Genomic DNA, 23,184 nt, shown 5'->3' on the forward strand with positions numbered 1-23,184 from the left:
GAATATCTTGGTTTCTCCATCTATGGTAATTTGGAGTTTTGCTAGGTATAGTAGCCTCGGCTGGCGTCTGAGGTCTCTTAGAGTCTGTAAGACATCTATTCAGGATCTTCTGGCTTTTAGAGTCTCTGTTGAGAAGTCAGGTGCAATTCTGATAGGTCTGCCTTTATATATTACTTGGCCCTTACAACTTTTAATATTCTTTCTTTGTTCTGTACATTTAGTGTTTTGATTATTATGTGACAGAAGGATATTCTTTTCTGGTCCAATCTATTTGGAGTTCTGTAGGCTTCTTGTACATTTATGGCCATTTCTTTCTTTAGGTTAGGGAAGTTTTCTTCTATGATTTTGTTAAAGGTATTTTCTGGCCCTTTGTACTGGGAATTTTCACTCTCGTCTATTTCTGTCTTTCTTAGATTTGATCTTTTCATTGTGTCCCAAATTTCCTACATGTTTTGAGTGAGGAACTTTTTACATTAGGCATTTTCTTTGATCAATGTATCCATTTCTTATATGGTATCTCTGAGAGTCTCTCTTCTATCTCTTATATTCTGCTGGTGATGTTTGTGTCTGTAGTTCCTGTTTCCTTCCCTAGGTTTTCCATCTCCAATGTTGCCTCCATTTGTGTTGGGTTTGTGTGTGTGTGTGTGTGTGTGTGTGTGTGTGTGTGTGTGTGTGTGTGTGTGCTTCTATTTCCATTTTTAGGTCTTGAACCATTTTGTTTATTTCCTTCTCCTGTTTGATTGTTTTCCTGTATTTCTTTAAGGGATTTGTTTGTATCCTCTTTAAGTGCGTCTACCTGTTTGCCTGTGTTCTCCTGTATTTCTTCAAGGGAATTATTTATATCCTCTTTAAAGGCCTCTGTCACCTTCATGGGTGGGATTTAAGGTCAGAATCTTGCTTTCCAGGTGTTAAGATATCTAGGGCTTGCTCTGTAGCAGGAGAGCTGGGCTCCAATGGTGCCAGGCTGCATTGGTTTCCATTGATTATGTTCTTGCTTGCCTTTTGCGATCTGGTTATCTCTGGTGTTGACTGACCTGGTTGTCCCAGATTGGAGCAGGACTCCCAGGAGGCAGGTGAAGCTGTGTGTCCCAGATTACAGCAGTCTTAGAAAGCTATGGTGTGTGGGGGTGCGGGGACACACAAACCTGCCATAAGTACAGGTGGAGGTGCGGACCAGAAGGGAGGGCAGGACAGAGCCTATGTCTTCTGGTCTCCATGAGGTCCCAGCTAGCATAGGGCTTGGGGAAGGGGTCTCACCTATGTCCCTGGTTAGAGCAGTCTTCCTGGGAGACAGGCAGGTCCATGGGGTTGGAGGGAAGAACACTGATCTGTCTCAAGTGCCATGAACAATTTTGAAAGTAGAAATAAATTAAAAATCTAGTGTCTTGGTTAGCCATAATTATCAACTTGGCTGGTCTATAGGCATGTCTGTAAAAGAATGTCTTGATTTTTTTTATTGAATTAGAAAGGTTCATCCCACTGTGAATGACAACATTGCTCAAGGAGGTGACACTGGACTGTATTTAAAGTTAAAAAAAAAAAAAAGATAGCCAAGAGAGATGGTGCACATGATTAGTACTCACTGCTCTTTCAGAGGATCCAGGTTCAATTCCCAGCCACACATTGGGCTCCAATCCCAGGGCCTCTGGACTCCCTGAGTGCCAGCACACATATGGTACATAGACATACATTCAGGCAAAATGCTCATACACAGAAAATAATACAAAGAAGTCTTACGGGTGCCAGGGGGAAGAGTAGCTAAGCATGAGCAATGGCAGCCAGGCAGAGAATGAACCTGGAAGCAACATTTCTCCATGGGTTCAGTTCCTGCCTTGCTTTCCCTCAGCGCTGGGTTATGAACTACAAACGTAAGCCAAAACCTTTCCCCAAGTTGATTTTGGTCAGTGTTGGACTACAGCAACAGACTAATGCTAAAACAACCCAGGGACAGCCATGGGTGACAGACACCTGTAATTCCAGCTTATTTAAGAATCAGAAGCAGAATAAGTTTGAGTCTCAGGGCAGCCTAGGAGGCCTTAAAAATTTTTTTCTCCCTTTTGGAGAAATCAAGTACAGCAATTTTTAAAATTGCTGGAGGGCTGGAGAGATGGCTCAGTGGTTAAGAGCACTGACTGGGGACTGGGGATTTAACTCCGGGAAAAAAAAAAAAAAAAAAAAAAAAGCACTGACTGTCTGACTGTTCTTCCAGAGGTCCTGAGTTCAAATCCCAGCAACCACATGGTGGCTCACAACCATCTGTAATGGGATCTGATGCCCTCTTCTGGTGTGTCTGCAGACAGCTACAGTGTACTTACATATAGTAAATAAATAAATCTTTTAAAAAAATTCTTTTAGAAAGAACTAAATTAATGGAAGTAAGCACACAATATCTTTTTAAAAGGTGAACAAGTTTCTGGGGAGATAGTTCAGTCATTCCCACAAGACCTTAGGACCTAGGTACAATCCCTGGAACCCACATGAGAAGATTGGTGTGTTATGGGCTTGTAATCTCAGCACTTGGAAAACAAAAACGCACCTTGGGGCTCACCAGCCTAATCTACTCTGCAAATTCCAGAGCCCAGTGAGAAATGTTATCTCAAAACCTAAGCAGATGAATCTTATGTAATGAACCCAGGGTAACCTCTAACCTGTTCATCTACATTGTGACTGCCCCCACCACAGGGGATGGGGTGTTGTCTAGGGAAATGGTTTAGTCACTAAAATGCTTGCTACCCAAGGAGGAAAAAGTGAGTGTAATTGCCCTCACCCACAAAGACTAGATACTCCAGTATACTCAGTCATTCCAGCACCAGAGAGCCAGGTAACCTGGTGCTTGCTAACCAGCCAGTCTAACTAAATTGGCAAGATTCAGTGGCAAACCCTGTCTCAAAAATAATGTGGAGAGTGATTAGAAGATAGCCAATGCCAGCATCTAGCAGGGACACGCATACATGCTGCTTTTTTATTACCTTTTCTTCTTGTGCTTTCTTTTTTTTTTTTTTTTTTTCTTCAGAGCTGGGGACCGAACCCAGGGCCTTGCGCTTCCTAGGCAAGCGCTCTACCACTGAGCTAAATCCCCAACCCCCTTCTTGTGCTTTCTAAATGTCGCACTATACTCACTACATATTTGTTTACTTATAGACATGTACACATTGTAGGTTAGTGGCTTTAATGGGGATTTCTCAAAAGAAACAATATGAATGCCTGTCAACCAAAATTAAAACCAAAAGGTAAAAATAACTTATACAGAGCCATTATATAAGCAATGAAACTGGAAGCTGTAATCAAAATTTTCCCCTCAATAGCCCAGGACTAGACAGATTCACCACTGAATTCTGTCAAACTTTCAAGAAAAATTTCATACCAATTCTTCTGACCTTGTTCCACAGAATAAAGGGAGATTACCACATTCATTCTATGATGCCAGTATTATTTTGATACAAAAACAAGGTAAAGACAACAAGAAAACTATAAACAAATGTCTTTGGTAAATATAGATTCTGAACTTCTCAACAAAATTCTTGGAAACAGAATTCAGGAACATACTGTGTTAGTCATACCTAGTATACTGTATGTAACAGTCATACCTATTGACTGGGTGAGTGAGCTTCCTCTCCAAAAGGCAGAGTTGGTTCAACATATGAGAATCAGTCAGTGCGATGCACCATGTAGACAGATCATCTTCATTGAGCGCACAGAAGCATTCAGAGGGCTCAGCATACTTCCATGATAAAAATTATGGAGACATTAGAATAGGTGGAACATACTTCAAGATAATAAAGACTGTACCAAAGCATATAGTCCATTTTCTATTAAATGGAGATAAACAGTTTTTCCTCTAAAATCAAGAATGAGACAAGGATGCCCGTTCTGTACTCTCTTATCTGATGTAGTGCTTGCGGTGCGAGCAATAGCAAGAGAAAGGATCAAGGGAAGGAAGATAGGATGAAGTCAGACGGTCCCTAATTGCAGGTGGTGTGATTACGCACTTAGAACATCCTATCGAGTCTACTAGAAATCTAGACTTAAAAGGGAAAGTTGGAGTATACAAAATAAATATGTTTTAAACAATAGCTTTCATGTATACCAACAAAGAACTTAGGAAAAATACACAATTCAAAATAGTTCCAAGAAATGTAAGAAAAAGAAAAATCACTACAGTGAAATTTTCCAAGAAAATTTCCACTGAAAAGGGAAATCAAAAAAGACAAGACTATACTTCCAGAATCCAATATGGACGCACAAAAGACCTCAACAGACACAGCTGTAGGTATTGCAGTACTCAGTATCGACTTATACGACAGAGCTACAGTGATAGAGACGGCCTTCTCACTACAGCAGGGCACTAGAACCAACCTAGTTGCCCAGCAAGGATGAAGAGAAAAGGAAAGGATGGTATGCATTTCATTACGTAGAATGGAGTATTCAGTGAAAAATGAAATCACAAAATTTGAAGAAAAATGGTTAGACTTCAAACATGTAATGTTAATCACATGAAATAATCTCAGAAAAAGTCCTCATGATCTCTCTCATTTGCAGACCCTAGCTAGTAATGTACACGTGTAATCAAGTAAACAAATTACATGCTATGGAAAAGAAAAATGCTTACAGATGAGCTTATATAGTATACTTTGTCTAAGTCTTTTTAATGCTATCTCGAGGTATAACACAGTTTCAGTGCAAAATAAGTCCTTGAATGAACACTGTCCAGATGTGATTATTCTGAGACCTAAAATTTGTTTTTCTTTGCATATTCCTCTAAAATGTAGTTCCTTTTAGGCACTGTGTTTAGTTTAGTTGTGTGTTTTATTCTTAACTAGTTTTTTTTTTAAGATTTATTCATTTATTATATATAAGTACACTGTAGCTGTCTTCAGACACACCAGAAGAGGGCATCAGATCTCTTTACAGATGGCTGTTAGCCACCATGTGGTTGCTGGGAATTGAACTCAGGACCTCTGGAAGAGTAGTCGGGTGCTCTTAACCGCTGAGCCATCTCTCCAGCCCCGTGTGTTTTATTCTTTAAACAAAAATTTTAGCTATTCAAATTATAAAGGTCGTTAGGCATATGTTTACAGTAATTATTTTGGAAGTGCCTGGGAATGCTGAGTGTCCCTGATGTCAAAGAGTAATAGGCCAGGTATTTGTCCTTCTCGCTGTGCGTTATAGTTCTAAATCGTGTCCATAGTGATCACTTATATACTTTGAGGGTTTTTATTAAAAAGAAAGCATATAAATGACCAATAGATTTTAAAAACAGCTACGCATCACTATTAATCACAAAAACATAAATCAAAATTTGACCAATTAGAATGGCTGTTTCGTAAAAGTCAGTAGCAAATACTGAGGAGGCTGAAGAAAGGGGACTCCTACACCTTCCTTATGGAATTGTGTATTAGCTGTAGTCCCCCTGGTAGAACCTCCATGAACACTAGAAATAGCACTGCCCTGGGATTTAGCTGCCAGATACCTCCCAAGGAAAGTAAATCAGTGGTCAAGTAGATGCTTGTACTGCCACATTTATTCCAGTGCTGTTCAAACAGCCAAACAATGAAGTCAACAGATGTATGAATGGTCAGAAAGGCTATATATGCACAGTAGAACATTACTCAATTGTGGAATGAAGTCCTGTCTTCCTAAGCCTAGAGGAGATTGTGTCAAGTAAGTCAGATATAGACAAGTGTGACATGTTCTCACTTAAAATACGGAAGCAAAAAGCAGCTGATCTCCTTAGAAAGTAGAAAAGTGATCAGTGCAGGCTGGAAAGCAGGGGAAGAGGAAGGGAAGGAAGAGTAACAAGTACAGGGGTTCCTTGTTGTACTTAGCTGACAGTTATCTGTGTATTGCAGCAAACGTGGTACAAGGGATTTTTTAATATTTCTAACACAATGGCACATGTTTAAAGTAATAGCCATATGCTTATCAGCTTTATCTAATTATTACAGTATGTATTGAACTTTTACTATGTGCCAATTAAAAATAGACATAAGCGGGGCTGGGGATTTAGCTCAGTGGTAGAGCGCTTACCTAGGAAGCGCAAGGCCCTGGGTTCGGTCCCCAACTCCGAAAAAAAGAACCAAAAAAAAAAAAAAATAGACATAAGCTAGCTGGATTGTGGTGGTATCACATGTTTGTAATTGCAAAATGCAGGAGACAGTGACAAGAAGATGACAAGTTCAAGGCCACCTTTAGAAATTTAAGCCACACAGGGCTACATAGTAAAATCCTTTTAAATTTTCAATAAAAATTAATATAGGTAAAGTCTTTAATTTTATGTATACTTGCCTACATTTATGTAAGTGAACTACATGCATGTTTGGTGCCCTCAGAGGTCAGAAGAGGGCATCAGATCCCCTGAAGTTAGAATTACAAACAGTTGTAGGCCGCCATGTGGCTACTGCGAACCAAACCTTCTAGAAGAGCAGCCAATGCACTTAACCACTGAGCCATCTCTCCAGCCCCTAAATAAAGACACATCTTTAACTATTGTAAGATAAACCAACCATGCTGGGCGCTGTGGTGCACGCCTTTAGTCCCAGCTACTCGGGAGGCTGAGACAGGAGGATCGCTTGAGTCCAGGAGTTCTGGGCTGTAGTGCGCTATGCCGATCGGGTGTCCGCACTAAGTTCGGCATCAATATGGTGACCTCCCGGGAGCGGGGGACCACCAGGTTGCCTAAGGAGGAGTGAACCGGCCCAGGTCGGAAACGGAGCAGGTCAAAACTCCCGTGCTGATCAGTAGTGGGATCGCGCCTGTGAATAGCCACTGCACTCCAGCCTGGGCAACATAGCGAGACCCTGTCTCTTTAAAAAAAAAAAAAAAAAAAAAAAAGATAAACCAACCATGAAGTATAACAGATAAGCAAAACTGGGAGAACCACTGGACTCATAGGATTAAACCAAACATAAAAGAAAATGATTCCCAAATAAAAGATGATTGGAAATTTGAACACCGAGGTATCTGATAATAGCAATTGCTTATTTGTTTTGACTGTGGTGGGGGATAGGATTTGTGTGTGTACACATGTGTGCACCTGCATGTGGGGGCTAGAGGTCAGCCTCAAGTGTGTTTCTTCAGTAGCCCTCCCTCCGCTTTTGCTTTTGAAGGCAGGGTCTCTCACCAACTAGGCTGGTTAGACTGGCCCCAACAATTCTGGAGAGCTCCCTAATCCGCCTCCCCGTGCTGGGGCTACAAGCCCACTGTGCTCAGCTCTTTCACTGTGGTGGAGAGTAAAGCAGGTATTTTATTGACTGAGCCATCTTTCCACCCTTTTTTTCCCAAAACGGGAGGAGGGGTGCAGAAGTAATGAAAGACAAAAGTAAAACAGGATTAGCTGAATTGATTATTAGTAAATTTTTAAGAGATGGCTTTGTGTGTATATTTTATATTTTGCATTTTACATGTTTAAGGTTTTCCAGTTGAGAGCTCTTAGATTATCATGAGAATATCAGGGGAATAAAAATCTTTATTAATAGGTTGGTAAATAGTCCATCGTGCTGTCTGGAGTATAGAAATCTTCTCATTTCCTCTGTATGCCTCTTTCTGTCCTTCTATATCTTGCCCCTCATAACATCGTAGGATACTAAAGCTGAGGAGTTTTTTGTTGTTGTTGTTGTTGTTTTGCCAATAAAACTGGGAAAAGGAAAAACAGGAAAAATACTGTCAAGTCATCTAGAGAGGAAATACTAAAAAGAAGTAGAGGGAGACATCAGTGATTCTCAGCTCCTTGCTGCCTGCCCTGCTGGAAGATGGGGAGTGCAGGGCAGTGGTACTACCCACAGGCTGCAGGCACAAGTGAGCCTCAGGGCAGAAGACGTCAAGGGTAGGGAGGTATGGAGCAGCCCGGACCTCACATGGAACCTGCCCCCAGACGCCCTGACTCTAGGCAACAGCAGGATAACCAAAAAAATCTCAGCCACAGTTCACTGTTTTTGGTGCTTCAAAAACCCTGAACCAGGCCAACAACTCCTTGACACACTGCAGTTTCCGGTGCCACTACCACAAACAGCCATGCAGTGGAGAGGACAGAACAGTAAGTGTGAGGTGGAAAGAGGCAGTGCAAAGGCAGAGACCACGTGGACATCCATATTTCATGCTCTCGCTGACGGTAAAGGGCAAGGAAGCCACTTTTGCAGACTCAGTCTAGAGGCTTGACAAAGAGGGGCATAGACAGCTTCTGTGACAACCCCTACCTCCACCTTACTTCCTCCATAAAAAAATAAAATAAAAATAATAAAAACGTAACAGGATAGAAAGAAAGCCTTCAAAGAAAACTCTTAAAAGTTGTGATAAAGGTGCTGTCCACAGTTGATGGCTTCTGGCAGGGGTGCAAGTGGAGAAGAGGCTGGCCATTGGGTTTGACCATACTCCAGCGAGTATATGGGCAACACAATTTGGACTGCTTTTGTCTTTTTCCTTTTGGGGGGGGTTGGGAGGTCTTAAGGTTAGGGTGGGCCTAGGAAGACTGGGAAGTGAGTATGATAGGGGCACATGATGTGAAATTCCCAAATAATCAATAAAATATGTAATAAAATTATACTTTGTATCGTACTCTGACTTTTTCACTCAGAGGAAGTACCATGTGGCTGGTGCCTGCATGTCTAAAGCGTCAGACCATGGTGCTCACAGTTTGTAAGCTATGTTTGTGCTATGAAGTGAGGAGCGTGAACAAGTGCTGTGGTACAGTGACAGTTGGTAACTGAGAAGACATTGAGTAACTGTGATTAACATAGAAAGTGCTTGGGTACACACGTGAGACAGGTGACTCATTCTAGGCATGATGCAGTGGCCTAGTGTGAAGTGTCACACACTACATGGCCTGTGATGTGAAATTGATGATGCTTTATTTCTTTTCCATCACTTTAAGATTATAGGAAATTACACCGATTAAATCTTTGGAAAATTAAATGCACATTATGGGACTGTGGTTTTGACCATTTTTGTATCTTCTGTATAGATCCTTTTTATGTTTCGGGAGGCATCCATGCTATACATACAATGAGGAATTGAGCAATTGAGCAGATTAATAAGAAAAAACAAGACAAACCAACCAGACAACAGATGTCTGTGTAACTGTTTATTTCTCTCTCGACTTTTGTCAATTATTACATTTTCCTAATGGTTGAGCACCTTAATTATGATAAATGTGTTTATGATGAGTAAAACGTGAGGGAGGGGACGCAGGTTAGCTGCCAAGGCCTTCTATGCATACAGCTAAGTGGTGGAAAGAGGAGAGTCGGAAGCCCAAGGTCAGCTTTAGTGAGCTGGTGAGTTCAACTCCAAAGCAACCTGAGCTCCATAAAATGCTGCCTTGAAGACAGCTAAGGCTAGAATGTAGGAAAACTGAAAACACAGCTAATAACATTGACTGTTAGGATAATACAGTCGTGAGCAGTTTTCTTATTTCCTTTACCCGTTAATTCCATGGGATTGTTATTATAATGAGGAGACTATATTATGTAGGAATATAAACACTTCTCTGTAAATAAAGTAGGAAGTTTAGACTTCTTAATGTTTGGTTTCGTGATTGAGACAACCGAAAGACGAGACCATCATTCTTCGATCTGTGACTACTGAAGCACCATCCTCCTGCCCTTCTGGTTTTCAGTCAGCTATTACGGTTCAGTCTAATGGATTGATTGTGGATCTTAAATTGGGAAACTCTCTAAAACTCCTGTGTTCTGAAATTACAGATTTACTTGAGGTTCTTAGATTATCAAATGGAACACTCAAATGAATGCAAAAGAAATTTTGTGGCAGTCTATGATGGGAGCAGCGCTATCGAAAATCTGAAGGCCAAGTTCTGCAGCACCGTGGCTAACGACGTAATGTTGAAAACGGGAGTGGGGGTGATCCGGATGTGGGCAGACGAAGGCAGTCGGCTGAGCAGGTTCAGGATGCTCTTCACTTCCTTTGTGGAGCGTAAGTACATAGTTCAAATCCACCACATCATGCTCACTCGTTACTGTGCGCTTACTGCACACCTTCTGACAGAGAAGGCTTTGTTTTATACCATCATTTTGTAGACCTTCACACTGCACTTTTTAACTGAACAGGCACAGCCTTTCTCCCCCTGACTTGCAGCAAACCCTACACCAAGTCTGAGTTAATGCAAGGGTGAAGATGGCCAGGGAAGAATCTGGGAGTCAAATTACAGCACATGATCTGTAACAGAGACTGACATGCCATGAAGACACTAATCTGTGCTTTTAAACATGTAGCGAAACAGGTTTATTTAAAATGCATCAACATTAATTTTATTACAAACCAGAGAGTTATCCAGAGAAATCAATATTTAACTTTTTTAGCTGTTAGTGCTTTGTTCACATGAATGTGCCTCCAGAGGTAAGAAGAGGATGCCGAAACTGGAGTTAGGGGTGCATGTGAGCTACCACAGGGGTGCTGCGAATTGAGCTTGACTCCTCAAGAACAAGCGTTCCTAACCACCCAGCCATCTCTATCCCCAAAGTAATACCCATCAGCATGAATAACCATGTGTCCAAAAGCATGTTGAGAGGAGTAAGTAAGTAATGTGCACACCTTTAAAGCCAGCACTCCAGAGGCAGAGACAGACAAACTCATAGGTTTGTGAGTTCAAGGTCAGTCTAGTCAAGATGCTATCACAAAAAAGAGAGGTGGAGTTGGGGGGGAAGGAGGGGCGGTGAGTTACCAGCTTGGCTGTTACTGACTTCTGCAAACCATGGACACATACCATGTTGAAGATTTTGTCGGGTTTTTTTTTTTTGTTTGTTTGGTTTTTTTTACTTTTATTCTTAAATAGTTTTGAATTTACAGAGATTTACAAAAATAGTAAAAATGTTATACTTCTATTCAGATTTTCTTATTGTTAACATCTTTAAAAAACAAGATGAAAATTAACATTGATGTACTATTAGCCAGTCTATAGACCTTCACATATCATTAATTTTACCCTTAATGGCTGTTTTCCCTTTTCTTTAATGTCTTTTTAATGATCTAATTTGCTACAGTGCTTTCAGTTGCCAAGGATCCTTGGTCTTCTCCATCTCAGCTACCCAGTCTTTACACGGGAAGCGTTCTAGTTAGTGTTTTAATAAACTGTCCACACATTTGGGCTTTTGTAATGTTTTCCAAATAATCACCAAGAGCACGCATTTCATCTAGAGTACTAACGCGCTTCCCAGTGCGTCGTGTCAGTGGAATGTGGGTATGGAGTGCTGTCAGTAATGCTACAGTAGTGACTCCATTTCCTCACAGGCACGCCAGCCTTCCCCGTGACAGAATACTCTCTTGCTTTATTAGTCTTTGGGGACTGTGGAAACATTTTGCACAGCTTACTTCAGCATCCACTGAAGAATTCAGTCTGTAACATGCAGTAGTTGTCTGTTCAGTGTTTGCCTGATGATGACTTTCAATTTCCATCATTCCTTCGGCATATTCTAATGGGATTTTTGCTGTGAGGAGAAACTAGTCTAGGCTTTCCCTCAAGTATATATTCAGTTATTGAGTGCACTATTCCTAGAAAGACATGAACAAATGTCTGTTCACACCAAGTAAAAAAATCAGTGACAAACCAAAGTCAAAATGCTACCAAACCCCAACTTTATGAACCAATGAGTTGTACCATGGTTACTCACAAGAGCAGAAATGACTGAAAGACAGCTGAATCACCACAGTCCACTCCAGCATGTGACAGCTCACAGAGCTGGAAACCTGGAGCTCATCACACAACTTGCAGGCAGCTCAACTGGTTGGAAAGCAGCTCAGCTGGTCTGAGAGTCTCTTAGCCGTCCTCACTACCTACATAACCGGGGAGGGAAAGGACTAGTGTGTGTGTTTAGTTTCAAGGACTTACTCAAGTCTTTGTTTACTTTTCCTAACTTTAAGAGCTTCCCTATGGGGGCTGGGGATTTAGCTCAGTGGTAGAGCGCTTGCCTAGGAAGCGCAAGGCCCTGGGTTCGGTTCCCAGCTCCGAAAAAAAAAGAACCAAAAAAAAAAAAAAAAAAAAAAAGCTTCCCTATGGATAGAGGTTGCTGTGCAGCAATTGTATATGTACCAGTGAGCTTCTAGGTATTTATTCTGTGATTACATTATGATATATTCCTATTATTATTATTATCATCATCATCATCATCATCGTCATCATTATTATTATTATTATTATTATTATTATTATTATTATTATATAGAATCCTGGGATTTTGTTGTATAAAGTCCCAGCTTCAATCCCACGAGTCTCTTAGTTTGCCTCCTCTCTCCCTCAGTGTCCAGTAATTACTTTTTTTTTTTTTTTTTGGTTCTTTTTTTCAGAGCTGGGGACCGAACCCAGGGCCTTGCTCTTCCTAGGCAACCGCTCTACCACTGAGCTAAATCCCCAACCCCAGTAATTACTTTTAATACTACACTTAATGACATTACTTGGTGAAAAAGGTGCACTGTATTTTCCCAACCCTAGAACTAACAATTTCTAGGGACTCGCTTCCTTTTAGTACTAGGAAAAACATGTCTAGATTTCCAAATACATTGATTTCTCTAACCCCATTATACACATAATTTCAAAACTACTTTACATATATTATCTGTGAGGAATGTCCTAATAGAGTATTTTATTTGTGTGCAGTTTTTTTTACATGTTATGGTAAAATACACATCAAACCCATTCTGCATGTTTGTGCAAATTAGTGGTGCTTAACATTCAAGTACACAGTTATGGCCATTGTCTTAGTCACTGTTTTATTCCTGTGAAGAAACATCAACACTCAGGCAACTCTTATAGAAGAAGCCATTTAATCTGGGGCTTGCTTTCAATTTCAAGGGGTTAGGTCATTATAATCATGGTGGCGAGCATAACAGCACATATGATGCTGGAGCAGTAGCTTAGAGGAGACATCCTGATCCACAGATTAAGAGAGAAAACCTGGGCCTGACATGGGCTTTCGAAACCTCAAAGCCTAGCCCTGGAGACGCATCTCCTCGAACAAGTCCACACTTCTAGTCCTTCCCAAATAGTGCCGCTTCCTGGTAACTAAATCTGTGAGCCTGAGGGCTTGTTCTTACTCAGACTGCCACACCACACCATTGCGGGTGTCTCTAAATGCCCGACAGTTGTCATATTTGCTCCTTGAGACCGACTATAGTTCATGGTAATTAACCCGGGTTTCCTAAGAGCCCAATAATTTCCTGTTTCCCCAACCCATACTGAGAGTCAGTAGAGGCAATGAGATACCAGTTACATTGTGATACTGTGCATGAGGTGACCATAGCCTGGCGTTCTAAAATCACCTAAAACTAACCCTTATAGGAAAATATATTACAGTCCTGCCTACATTTTAATGAGGTTTATTGCATACTTATTGTGACAAAGATATTGATTGGAGAGAAATATATTAATCCAATACATTTTTTAGATCTTTCACCTTAAAAAGAAACTTTTGGGATTTTGGGTTGGGTTGGGTTGGGTTTTTCGAGATAGGGCTTCTCTGTGTATCCCTCTAGTCCTGGAACTCACTGTAGACCCACGCTAGCCTCAAACTCAGACTTCCTCTTGCCTCTGCCTCCTGAATGCTGGGATTAAAGACATGCACCACCAAAGACCAGCTGAAAAAAACTCTTTGTGTGTGTGTGTGTGTGTGTGTGTGCTTACTCTGGATTTCATGGTACTGTGTGCTCAGTTTTGTCTGCACTATAGAATATTACCTTACCAGAAGCAAGCATACTGTATGATGATCCAGCATAATAAATGTTCACCTGTACATAGGAAATAGAGACATAAAACATTGTAGAAACACTGAAGAAATTAAACTTTTGAGAGAATTAAGGGTATTTTCATAGATGAGAAAGCATTTTCTTGAACTAGGCACCTGTAATGTCAACACCTGGGAGGTTGAGGCAGGAGGATCGCAAGTTTGAGAGGTCAACCTAGGCTATAGGATGAGACTCCGTCTCAGAAATCCAATATAAAAATAAGATTATCTTGAAAAGCAGATGGCATTTACAAACAATAGACATTCCCGTCTGAAAGAGCTACTCCCACCCGGCTAAAGGCAGATTCCAAAGTACAGAGCGAATGAAGATGGGTTTGCGGTCAGCATGCCACTGTTCTCGCAACATTTCTTTGTTGTTGCTTTTCCCACAGCTCCCTGTACAAGCAGCACTTTCTTTTGCCATAGCAACATGTGCATCAACAATTCATTAGTCTGTAATGGCGTTCAAAACTGTGCATACCCTTGGGATGAGAACCACTGTAAAGGTAAGTCCAGTTCGAAGGCATCTCTTCTGGGAGGACTGTGTCCTTTCATAAGGGCCTAAAGCTCCCTTTCTACAGGGGTGCTTACTGTAGTTGTTACAGCAAAGCTGCACACAGTAGCACTTTTATAAAATAATTTATTTCATCATTTTAGTGATGTTATAGAAGAAATATTTAACAAAAACATTTCTTGGTAGAGTACATTTTCAAGTATTCAGAAGTGTGCCTCCATATTTTATGCCATGTTTTATACATTATTGTTGAACTCAGTATTATAAATACCCTTTATGTAGTTACCAGATAGTTTAGAGGATTGCATCAAGAACAGGACTAATATGACCAACTGAAAGGTTCCTGCAGTGAGAATGTAGGCACTGTCTAATAACACCAGCTAATAGATTATTACAGTGATGTAAAAGTTGTGCATCAGAAAACGCTTTTTCTTTTTTCTCTACATCAAGCTATTTCTTTTTTTTTTAAGATTTATTTATTTTATTTATGTGAGTACACTGTCACTTGTCTTCAGACACACCAGAAGAGGGCATCAGACCCGATTACAGATGGTTGTGAGCCACCATGTGGTTGCTGGGAATTGAACTCAGGAGCTCTGGAAGAGCAGTCAGTGCTCTTAACCGCTGAGCCATCTCTGCAGCCCAAGTTATTTCTATTTCTCACATAAACTCTGAAAGGTAAATGTGACGATGATAGGCGTCGGATACCTATAACTTGGTTGTCACTTGAATTGGAAAAATAAAATCTATCCGTCTTTCGTCTTTCTAAGAGTTGAATAAACAAGTTCAAACAAGCACCTTACTGTGGGAAGCTGATATATAATCTGATGGCCTTGAAGTATTTCATCACTCCAAACAGTAGATCATGGTGGTGCATCTGGATGGTTAGTCTGATCCCACAGATATGAATCAGCACAGCAGTTTGTTGACTCTGCCTTATAGCAGAAACTTGATAAATCAAGAGTGTTTTTTTTATATTTTCCATATTAATGTAATTTGCAAATTGTAGGCCCTTGTTAACCCTTTGAGTAAGGGAACCAAGCACTTCAGTTTTTCTTTGTCCTAGCTAACTGTATCGCTATTTGTTACTTGACTCAGAAAGCATGGAAATACTATTTCCTATTTGTTTAAAAACCAGTTTTTCAGTGTCTGATATATTTGACCCAGATTTCCTGTTTTGCCTTGAAATGACTAACCAGAATGCATTCATCCTATAAATGAATTTTGAGAAACCTCAACATTTCTTTCTTACAGAAAAGAAAAAAGCCGGACTGTTTGAACAAATCACGAAGACTCATGGGACGATCATTGGTGTCACATCAGGGATCGTCCTGGTCCTTCTCATTATTTCTATTTTAGTACAAGTGAAACAGCCCCGGAAAAAGGTCATGGCTTGCAAAACTGCATTTAATAAAACTGGGTTCCAGGAAGTATTTGATCCTCCTCATTATGAACTATTTTCACTAAGAGAGAAAGAGATTTCTGCAGATCTGGCAGATTTGTCAGAAGAACTTGACAACTACCAGAAGCTGCGACGCTCCTCCACGGCCTCTCGGTGCATCCATGACCACCACTGTGGGTCTCAAGCATCCAGTGTCAAACAAAGCAGGACCAACCTCAGTTCCATGGAACTTCCCTTCCGAAATGATTTTGCACAACCACAGCCAATGAAAACATTTAATAGCACCTTCAAAAAAAGCAGTTACACTTTCAAACAAACCCATGACTGCCCTGAACAGGCTCTAGAGGACAGAGTGATGGAGGAGATTCCCTGTGAAATCTATGTCAGAGGGCGAGATGACTCTGCACAAGCGTCCATATCCATCGACTTTTAGTTGTTGACTAAAGGCACTGTTAGGACGTGTGTGCAGCCCACGCCAACACCCGTTCTGTCTCCGCCCGCGTCCCATCTTGTCCTATCAAAGTTAGAAAGCCCTTCATCATTTATCATAATGCTGACGATTTGATCTCAGGCAATCTATATATGTGGAACCAACTAAGAAACAATGTATTCGGTGGAAAGAAGTCATCTGTTGCTGGTATCTTACCAACAGACACCACCAGCCCAATAGCAGTTGAGGAGCAAGTGGTCACGTTGAGTCAGGTGGAGCAGCATGGTGGTGTTAACATCGGGTACTGTCTGTGTTCACACAGCCCCATCAACTTGATCTCACAGTAAATTCAAACATTTTCTTTATATTCCTTTGTCCTCCTTTTTTCTGTTCTGCTTTATTTGCCTGTAGTTTTACCATTCCAGTGTCCTGTGAAAGGGGATAATATGTCACTTAACTCAGCATGGGCATGGTTTGCTCTAAATGTGTAAAATATGGCTAGGACTGTCATGCGTGGCAGTTTAACACACAGTCATATTTTATTTCTTCCTGACTGATTTCTACACTGTTGTCTTTAATAACTGCACCTTTAGTTCTGCTTTTCTGTGGGAAGTAGTCTATTACATGATTTAGCACCTTTAAATCATGTTTCAAGTTAGTTATGCTACAAAAGTAATAATCCTGGGGTACATTGTTACCAGATACACATGAGTGGAAATTTGAGAAGGATTAAAAACTTGTAGCAACCTCTGAAGTTTTCCCCATTGGGTCTCTTCAGTGACAGAAATTCACCCCAGTAATCAGGGTCCTGGAATTCACTGGTGTGCAGACCTTTAACTGTGGCTCCATGCAGAGCCTCTCTGATCCTGTTCCCTCTCATCTTTCAAAGATTTCTTTGTTCTCTTGGAATTGGTTTGTCTTTGACACATAGCCATGGTTGGTGGAAGCTTAAAGAAATTCTCCGAGAAACTGTGTGAGCCTTTACATAGCTTCCGCTTGAGACAGTGCATTTTTCTACCCATTGTCAAGAAGAGCAACTTCAACTTTTTTTAAGCTGCACTTTTCACCTTATGTTTTGTAAAGTATATAAAACAATAATTTATAAACATATCAAAACTCATTGTGTTTTTTAGACTTTTGATATTATTTGATATTGTATAAACTTTATTAGATCCAGATTTAAGACATAAAAGACAAATTTCTTTAAGTGCTCACAGTAGTGACTTTGTGTAGAAGTATACTGTGTTGGGACTGTACTATAATTTATTATGAAGACCTTGCCCATGGTGATGTGTACATGCATTTTTCTTTCTTTTGCTGCTGTGTTAGTTGATAATAAGTTTTTCACTGTGTGGTATTTATTGTTCTAAATCACAACAGAAATCTTATATTAAAGAATACATTAATTCATGATCCTTCAATTACATTATTTGTATCAGGAATCCTTTGAATAAGATGTGGATGGGGAAGAAGTCATATTTAATGATAACCCATACAGGTAATGCCATTTTAAAGAGGCAAACTCTCAGATTCTATATTGAACTTTAGATTTCTTTAATCTTTTTAATTAAGTATTATATCTGATTTCTCAGATTACTTAAGACTTCAACCTTCAGTGTGATACACTTTCTGACAAAAGTGTATTTTCTGTATGACTTTTTTTATTTGTTTTATTTATATGAGTACACTGCAGCTGTCTTCAGACACACCAGAAGAGGGTACTAGATCTCATTACAGATGGTTGTGAGCCACCATGTGGTTGCTGGAATTGAACTCAGGACCTCTGGAAAAGCAGTCAGTGCTCTTAACCACTAAGCCATCTCTCCAGCCCAATATTTCTTTATTTTTAAAAAGATTATATCAAGAATATGGGAAAACCTACCCTTGGCATAAGCATTTTTTTTTTGGTTCTTTTTTTTCGGAGCTGGGGATCGAACCCAGGGCCTTGCGCTTCCTAGGTAAGCGCTCTACCACTGAGCTAAATCCCCAGCCCCGGCATAAGCATTTTTTAAGGCAGTAGACAGTCCTGCTTTGTAAAACAGAACATAGAAAAGTAAAAAGAATCTCAAAACATAGTAATCATTGAATTATCAGGAGAAAAATTAGATAACTTTGTTCTTTCAGTAACTATAAGCATTTTATTAGATGACTTGGGCCAGCCACCATTCCAACAGCATAGTAAATACTTAAATTGAGAGCTATGATAGTTTTTAACACTATACCCTATTTTAAAGTAATTTGAAGGGGTTCCCAAAACAGGTATTTATAGAAAATACTGAACATTGCAACCATGTAAATTTGCATGATATCATGCAACTCGGCAAGAGAAACTTGGATGATCATTTGGTTCTAAATTCTCTGACTACAAAGTTGTTCCTTTTCACAGTAGAAAGCACTTACATTCGGAGGCTGAAGTGGAAATTACTAACTTAGTAATGACAAACATGAAATTTAGCTGTCTTACATGAATTATTACACCTCACAGAGTACCCATGTTAAACACGCTTCTGATGGGGACTGCAAAGCTGGTGGATGGTAAACCTCTCCAGTGCGAGAAAGTACTGAGTACCAACTATAGGATATCAGAACACTGCTGTCTCTCATCCCAAGTTTACTACAAGCTGTCCGCTCCCAAGTGGCCACAGACTGCAGCCTACACATCCCCTGTCTCAAAGATACAGGAATAAACTGTCACTGCCCTGTACAAGAGGGTTGTTCGGTATCAGTATTTAAAAACCAAAGGATACTCGTACTTCACATCACAGACCTGAAGAGCTCCCTTAGCTGTGGTCCAGGAGGGCCTTTGTCACCATCCTACGTGGTTTGTATAATTGCTGAGCACTAAGGAACTGCAGTCTGCCCTGAACGTTTCCATAGTTCAGATACTACCTAAAGAGACCACTTGCTTGTGTCAGGAACATGTCAGCTCAGATGAGAAAAGGCTGCCTGTACTTCCAGGAGTAATTAGCATTCAGAAATTACACAGACGTTAGAAGAAACACGCCTGAATCGCGTTGATTGTGGACAGAAGGAACTTTCTCCAAGAGAGATGAACTAGTCTAGTTTTGTTAATGAGAAGGTAAATCTCTGAAGGTGAAGTAGCTCCCCGTGGCCCCCAATTCCTAGACCAGTGACCTTCCTTGGCTTCTCTCCCTGCTTAGCTTTTGAAGGTCACGCAGTTCCAAACATCAGCCTAGATGTTCCACGCAAAGCTCGTTAGTTATGCTTCCTTAAAATGCAATGCTGTAATTGTGTATACATTGGGGGTTTCACCCTCCCTTTTTTAATCTATATAACACTCTTATCCTACCATTTTTGTTATCAGGCTTCCTTGGCACCTACAAAATATGTAATTACTGTGAATTCTTCGTCAACAGCGCTGGTTAACAGCACATGGGTGGATGCCACAAAGAAAGCCTCTGTGCTTTCACTTCTGTAAGTTTTTTTAATTTAAAAGAAACAATGTACACTATAGAAATTAGATGTTGGGGTAGTGTATCCTGAGTTTTGAGAATGATTTTAGTCTGAACCACTGTAAGAGAACAAGCTGACGTGGGCTATCATTTTAGCTTCCTACATCACCTGTTACCTGTTATACCTCTCCTGGTAATCCGCTCTTCTTTACCCGGCTCTTTAAAAGACTTTGATTATACTTCTGAGATTGTTTACCGGCTCACAAAGCCTCCGGGCTAATGACGAGGGTGCACGGATAGCGAGTACTACCTAAACCCGTTTTTTTAAAGCAGTAGATTTTTATTAGAGATAAACTTCCAGATCATGTAAGAATTCTCGTATGCTTAATCCATCTGGCACTTTAAAGTACTTAACCCTTGAAATGCAAATAAAACTTCCTTTTTTATTTTCTTCCTTGCCTCAATTTCTGAAGTGTATGAAAGGAGAACATTTAGGCCTCTTTGGACATTCGCAGGCCTTTTCTACAGTCAGAACTTCCCGTTTGCTACTTTCCAAATAAAATAGTCGTAGTTGACATTTACCTGATGAAGCAGCTGCAGGTGGTTATTATCCCTAGGAAGTATTGTTTACTTTTAAGTGAACAGAAGATGGGCTTTTTAAAAACTTATAGTGAGCTAAAGAGATACCTCAGGAATGAAGAGCGCTTACCCAGCTTCCAAAGGATCGCGCTCCCTCTGGTGGCCAAGGTGGGTTCCAGGTATACATGCTCTACATAGAGACATCCAGACAAACAACCATATGTATAAAATAAAATTTCTTATTCATACCTCCCGAATTGGACTTAAAGCCCACTCAGCAAGAGGGATTGTGCCTAGCTCTGGAAACCTAGTCAGCTACCCAGGGCTACTGAAGTCCTCGATCTTGGAGGAGACCCTACTAACTGCATTTGACTAAACCAGCACGATCCCCAACTACATCCTAAACGCTTCTCCTTACACCCACAGGTAAGTGTATTCCTCACCCCTCAGCAAGGAAACTTCTCTTTGCAATGGAAGGAGACCATTACAGAAAAACCATAACTGATCAAATTAGAGAGTTGTAAGGCCAATCAATCCCAACTGATAACTTCTACAACACAACTCCTGCTCCTAGCACTTGGGCTCTGTATGGGGATGATTATGAGGGCCACGTGAACAGAGAGTTTGCTGAGAGTCTGTCTCCTTGAAATGTCAGAAAAACTATATCCACCAAGTCTCACCAACCTGCCTACTTAAACATTACCTGACAGGGATGACATCAGTAGACGTGCATGGAAGGGGAAATTGAAAAGGCTTTGACCCAAGACAAAGAACTATGCACAACTAAGGAATGCTGAACGCTGGGGAAATAGTCTTCCCCGGGGAAGAGCAGAGCAATTTGTACCACTACATGGTCAGCTCTAACAGCAAACATACACATAACATTACCCAGATTGAGCAGACTGTATTTATATATTTAGGGAGCTAGGTAGGTAAGTAGAATAATTGAGGGAATGGCATACAGACATGCACACATAACAAGGAAAAGGAGGCCATGGATTTTAATGAGAGCAAGAGGTGGGTACATGTGAGAGGTGGAAGTAAGGAGAATGATAAAATCTCAAAAAATATAAAATAAAAAAATTGAAAGATATTCTCAGTCTTTAAAATGAAAGTTATAGACTGGAGAGATAGCCCAGCAGTGCCAGTGAGAGTTCTTGCTACTCTTCCAAAGGACTTAAGTTGGTTTCCTAGCAACCTGTAACTCCAGCTTTGGGAGATCTGATGCCCTCTTCTGGCCTTAAAGGTACCCACACATGTACTGTATCTTCAAACATATATAAAAGTGGACCTTTTAGAAAATACATTGATCTTGATTTTTATTTTATATGTATGGGTATTCCAGTTGCATGTATGTCTATACAGTACCCATGGAGGCCAGAAGGAAACATTAAATCTCCTAGGACAGTGGTTCCTGACCTTCCTAATACTGTAGCCCTTTGATACGGTTCCTCCTGTTGTGGTCCCAGCCATTGTCCCCGCCAGCGGGGACCCAGTTATTCAGGGTCCCGAAGAGGCTTTCTACCTGTGGGCCAAAATGGGGGTGAAGAGAAGGAGACCAAGCAAAAGTTCTGTTGTCAAGGTCTCGTTTATTGGGATGAACATTGCAGCTTTTAAGGCTTTCAGGTAGGGGGAGTGACCTTTGTGAAATATGAAGGAGGGGGAGATGAGGGTATAGGCAGTGATAGCTGGAGGCAAAGAAGTCAGGCGATGAGGTCAGGTGGTGGAGACACTGGGTGTTGACTGAGGAGATAACTGGTATCTGCTGAGGGAAGGTATCTGCTGAAGGGAGCTGAGGCATCCCTTGAATGTTATACTCCTGTGCCGTAAATTCATGGGAGAGGCTTTATCCAACAATCTTAAGATTTATGGCAGTCATCTTCGGGGTGAGTCTCTGTGGCCAAACAGCCCAGAGTCACTTTGAACCATGCAGTCAAAAAGCGGCTAGGCCCAAATCCAATATGGCTCCGTGCATCTCCCCCATTTTTCTTTAAAAAAAAAAAAAAATTAGGTGGAAGTAGTGGTCTGAGAGAGATCAGACATGCCTCACTCACAGAGTGCCCAGCTCGGCCATGGCAAGCCACTCTTGCAGTTAGGACTGCACCCCAATGGCTAGGAATGAACTTATGCTGTAACACACCGTTCTGGGCTATACGTGTGTGTTATTGGGGGAGAAACTGGGCAGAGGAGCATTTGACCGGCCCGCATGTTTAAACGGGGTGTAGCCACCTCTGTCTTAGGATCGACCTCTCAAACCCCAGCCTCTCTGTCATAGGACCACCTTGTCGCCCTCAAGGCTCCATGTCTAGATTGGTCAAGGGTCAGAGGAAGTTGCCCGTCACTGAGGAAAGCTACATTGGATCATCTTCTCATTCCTCTTACTTGAGCCCAGGGGCGAAAGAGTAGGAGCCAGATGGCATTAATATAAGAGATTGTGGAAATTGAGCCTCTCCCGATGATAAGTAGTGGGCACCTCATCTGGTTCTCCTCAGCTGCTATGGCCATACCACCAAGGACCTAGTCAAGCCTCTCCTGTAATAAAATTTAGAATTCCCAATTGTTAGCAACTACTCCAGAAAGTTCACCCACTGTGCTTGCCTAACAATAGATTGGGGGAGGGTAGCTCCAGACACTGCAGACACAATGGCTGCAGCAGTAATGGCTGCTACAATAGCAGCGAAAATGCCAAGGTCTTTCCCAGGACAGTTCAGGATCGGTCATTCTTCTCTGGAACAACCAGCAGGCAATGGAACCGTGTCTGAGATCTGCAAAACCAGGGCAGAGTTCCCCAGTCCACAGCAGCTTCCACCAAGCAACAGTGCACAGAGGGTCGGAGCGCAGGCTGTGGTGGGACGGGACACAATGACTGCAGCAACGCCAGAATTTCTGTGATGACAAAAGATGAGTGGGAATCCTCCATATTCCTCCAAGGACACAGGAATGACTCCAGGGACCCGAACCAGGAGAGCTGAATCTTCATGCTCACAGGATCAGCAAGTCTCACCAGCCACTCGGGCAGCTGGCACACTCCTGTAGCATCCTGTAGAAAAAACACAAAGATTCCCTCTTCCCCATATAAAATATCTGAACAGGATCATGCCAATATGTGGATCTTTCTATTTCAC

At 41.2% G+C, this 23,184-nt stretch overlaps 1 protein-coding gene and 1 non-coding gene across 3 annotated transcripts in view; both read left to right on the forward strand.

Annotated features, from left to right (window-relative positions):
- The window catches only part of Neto2 (neuropilin and tolloid like 2), a 71,813-nt gene extending 54,333 nt beyond the window's left edge, over nt 1-17,480 (forward strand). The window contains 3 exon segments of one of the 2 annotated variants that reach the window (NM_001107417.3): nt 9,693-9,921; nt 14,114-14,227; nt 15,490-17,274. In NM_001107417.3, coding sequence (NP_001100887.2) covers nt 9,693-9,921; nt 14,114-14,227; nt 15,490-16,070 — 924 coding nt within the window. In that variant the 3' untranslated portion in view covers nt 16,071-17,274. 2 annotated transcript variants of the gene reach the window in all.
- Nucleotides 6,507-6,806, forward strand: LOC147999371 (signal recognition particle RNA). The gene has a single exon (XR_015644467.1).
- Nucleotides 17,481-23,184: the final 5,704 nt, after the last annotated feature.

This window comes from Rattus norvegicus, chromosome 19, assembly GCF_021556685.1.
Source record: "Rattus norvegicus strain SHRSP/BbbUtx chromosome 19, alternate assembly SHRSP_T2T, whole genome shotgun sequence".
Classification (NCBI taxonomy): domain Eukaryota; kingdom Metazoa; phylum Chordata; class Mammalia; order Rodentia; family Muridae; genus Rattus; species Rattus norvegicus.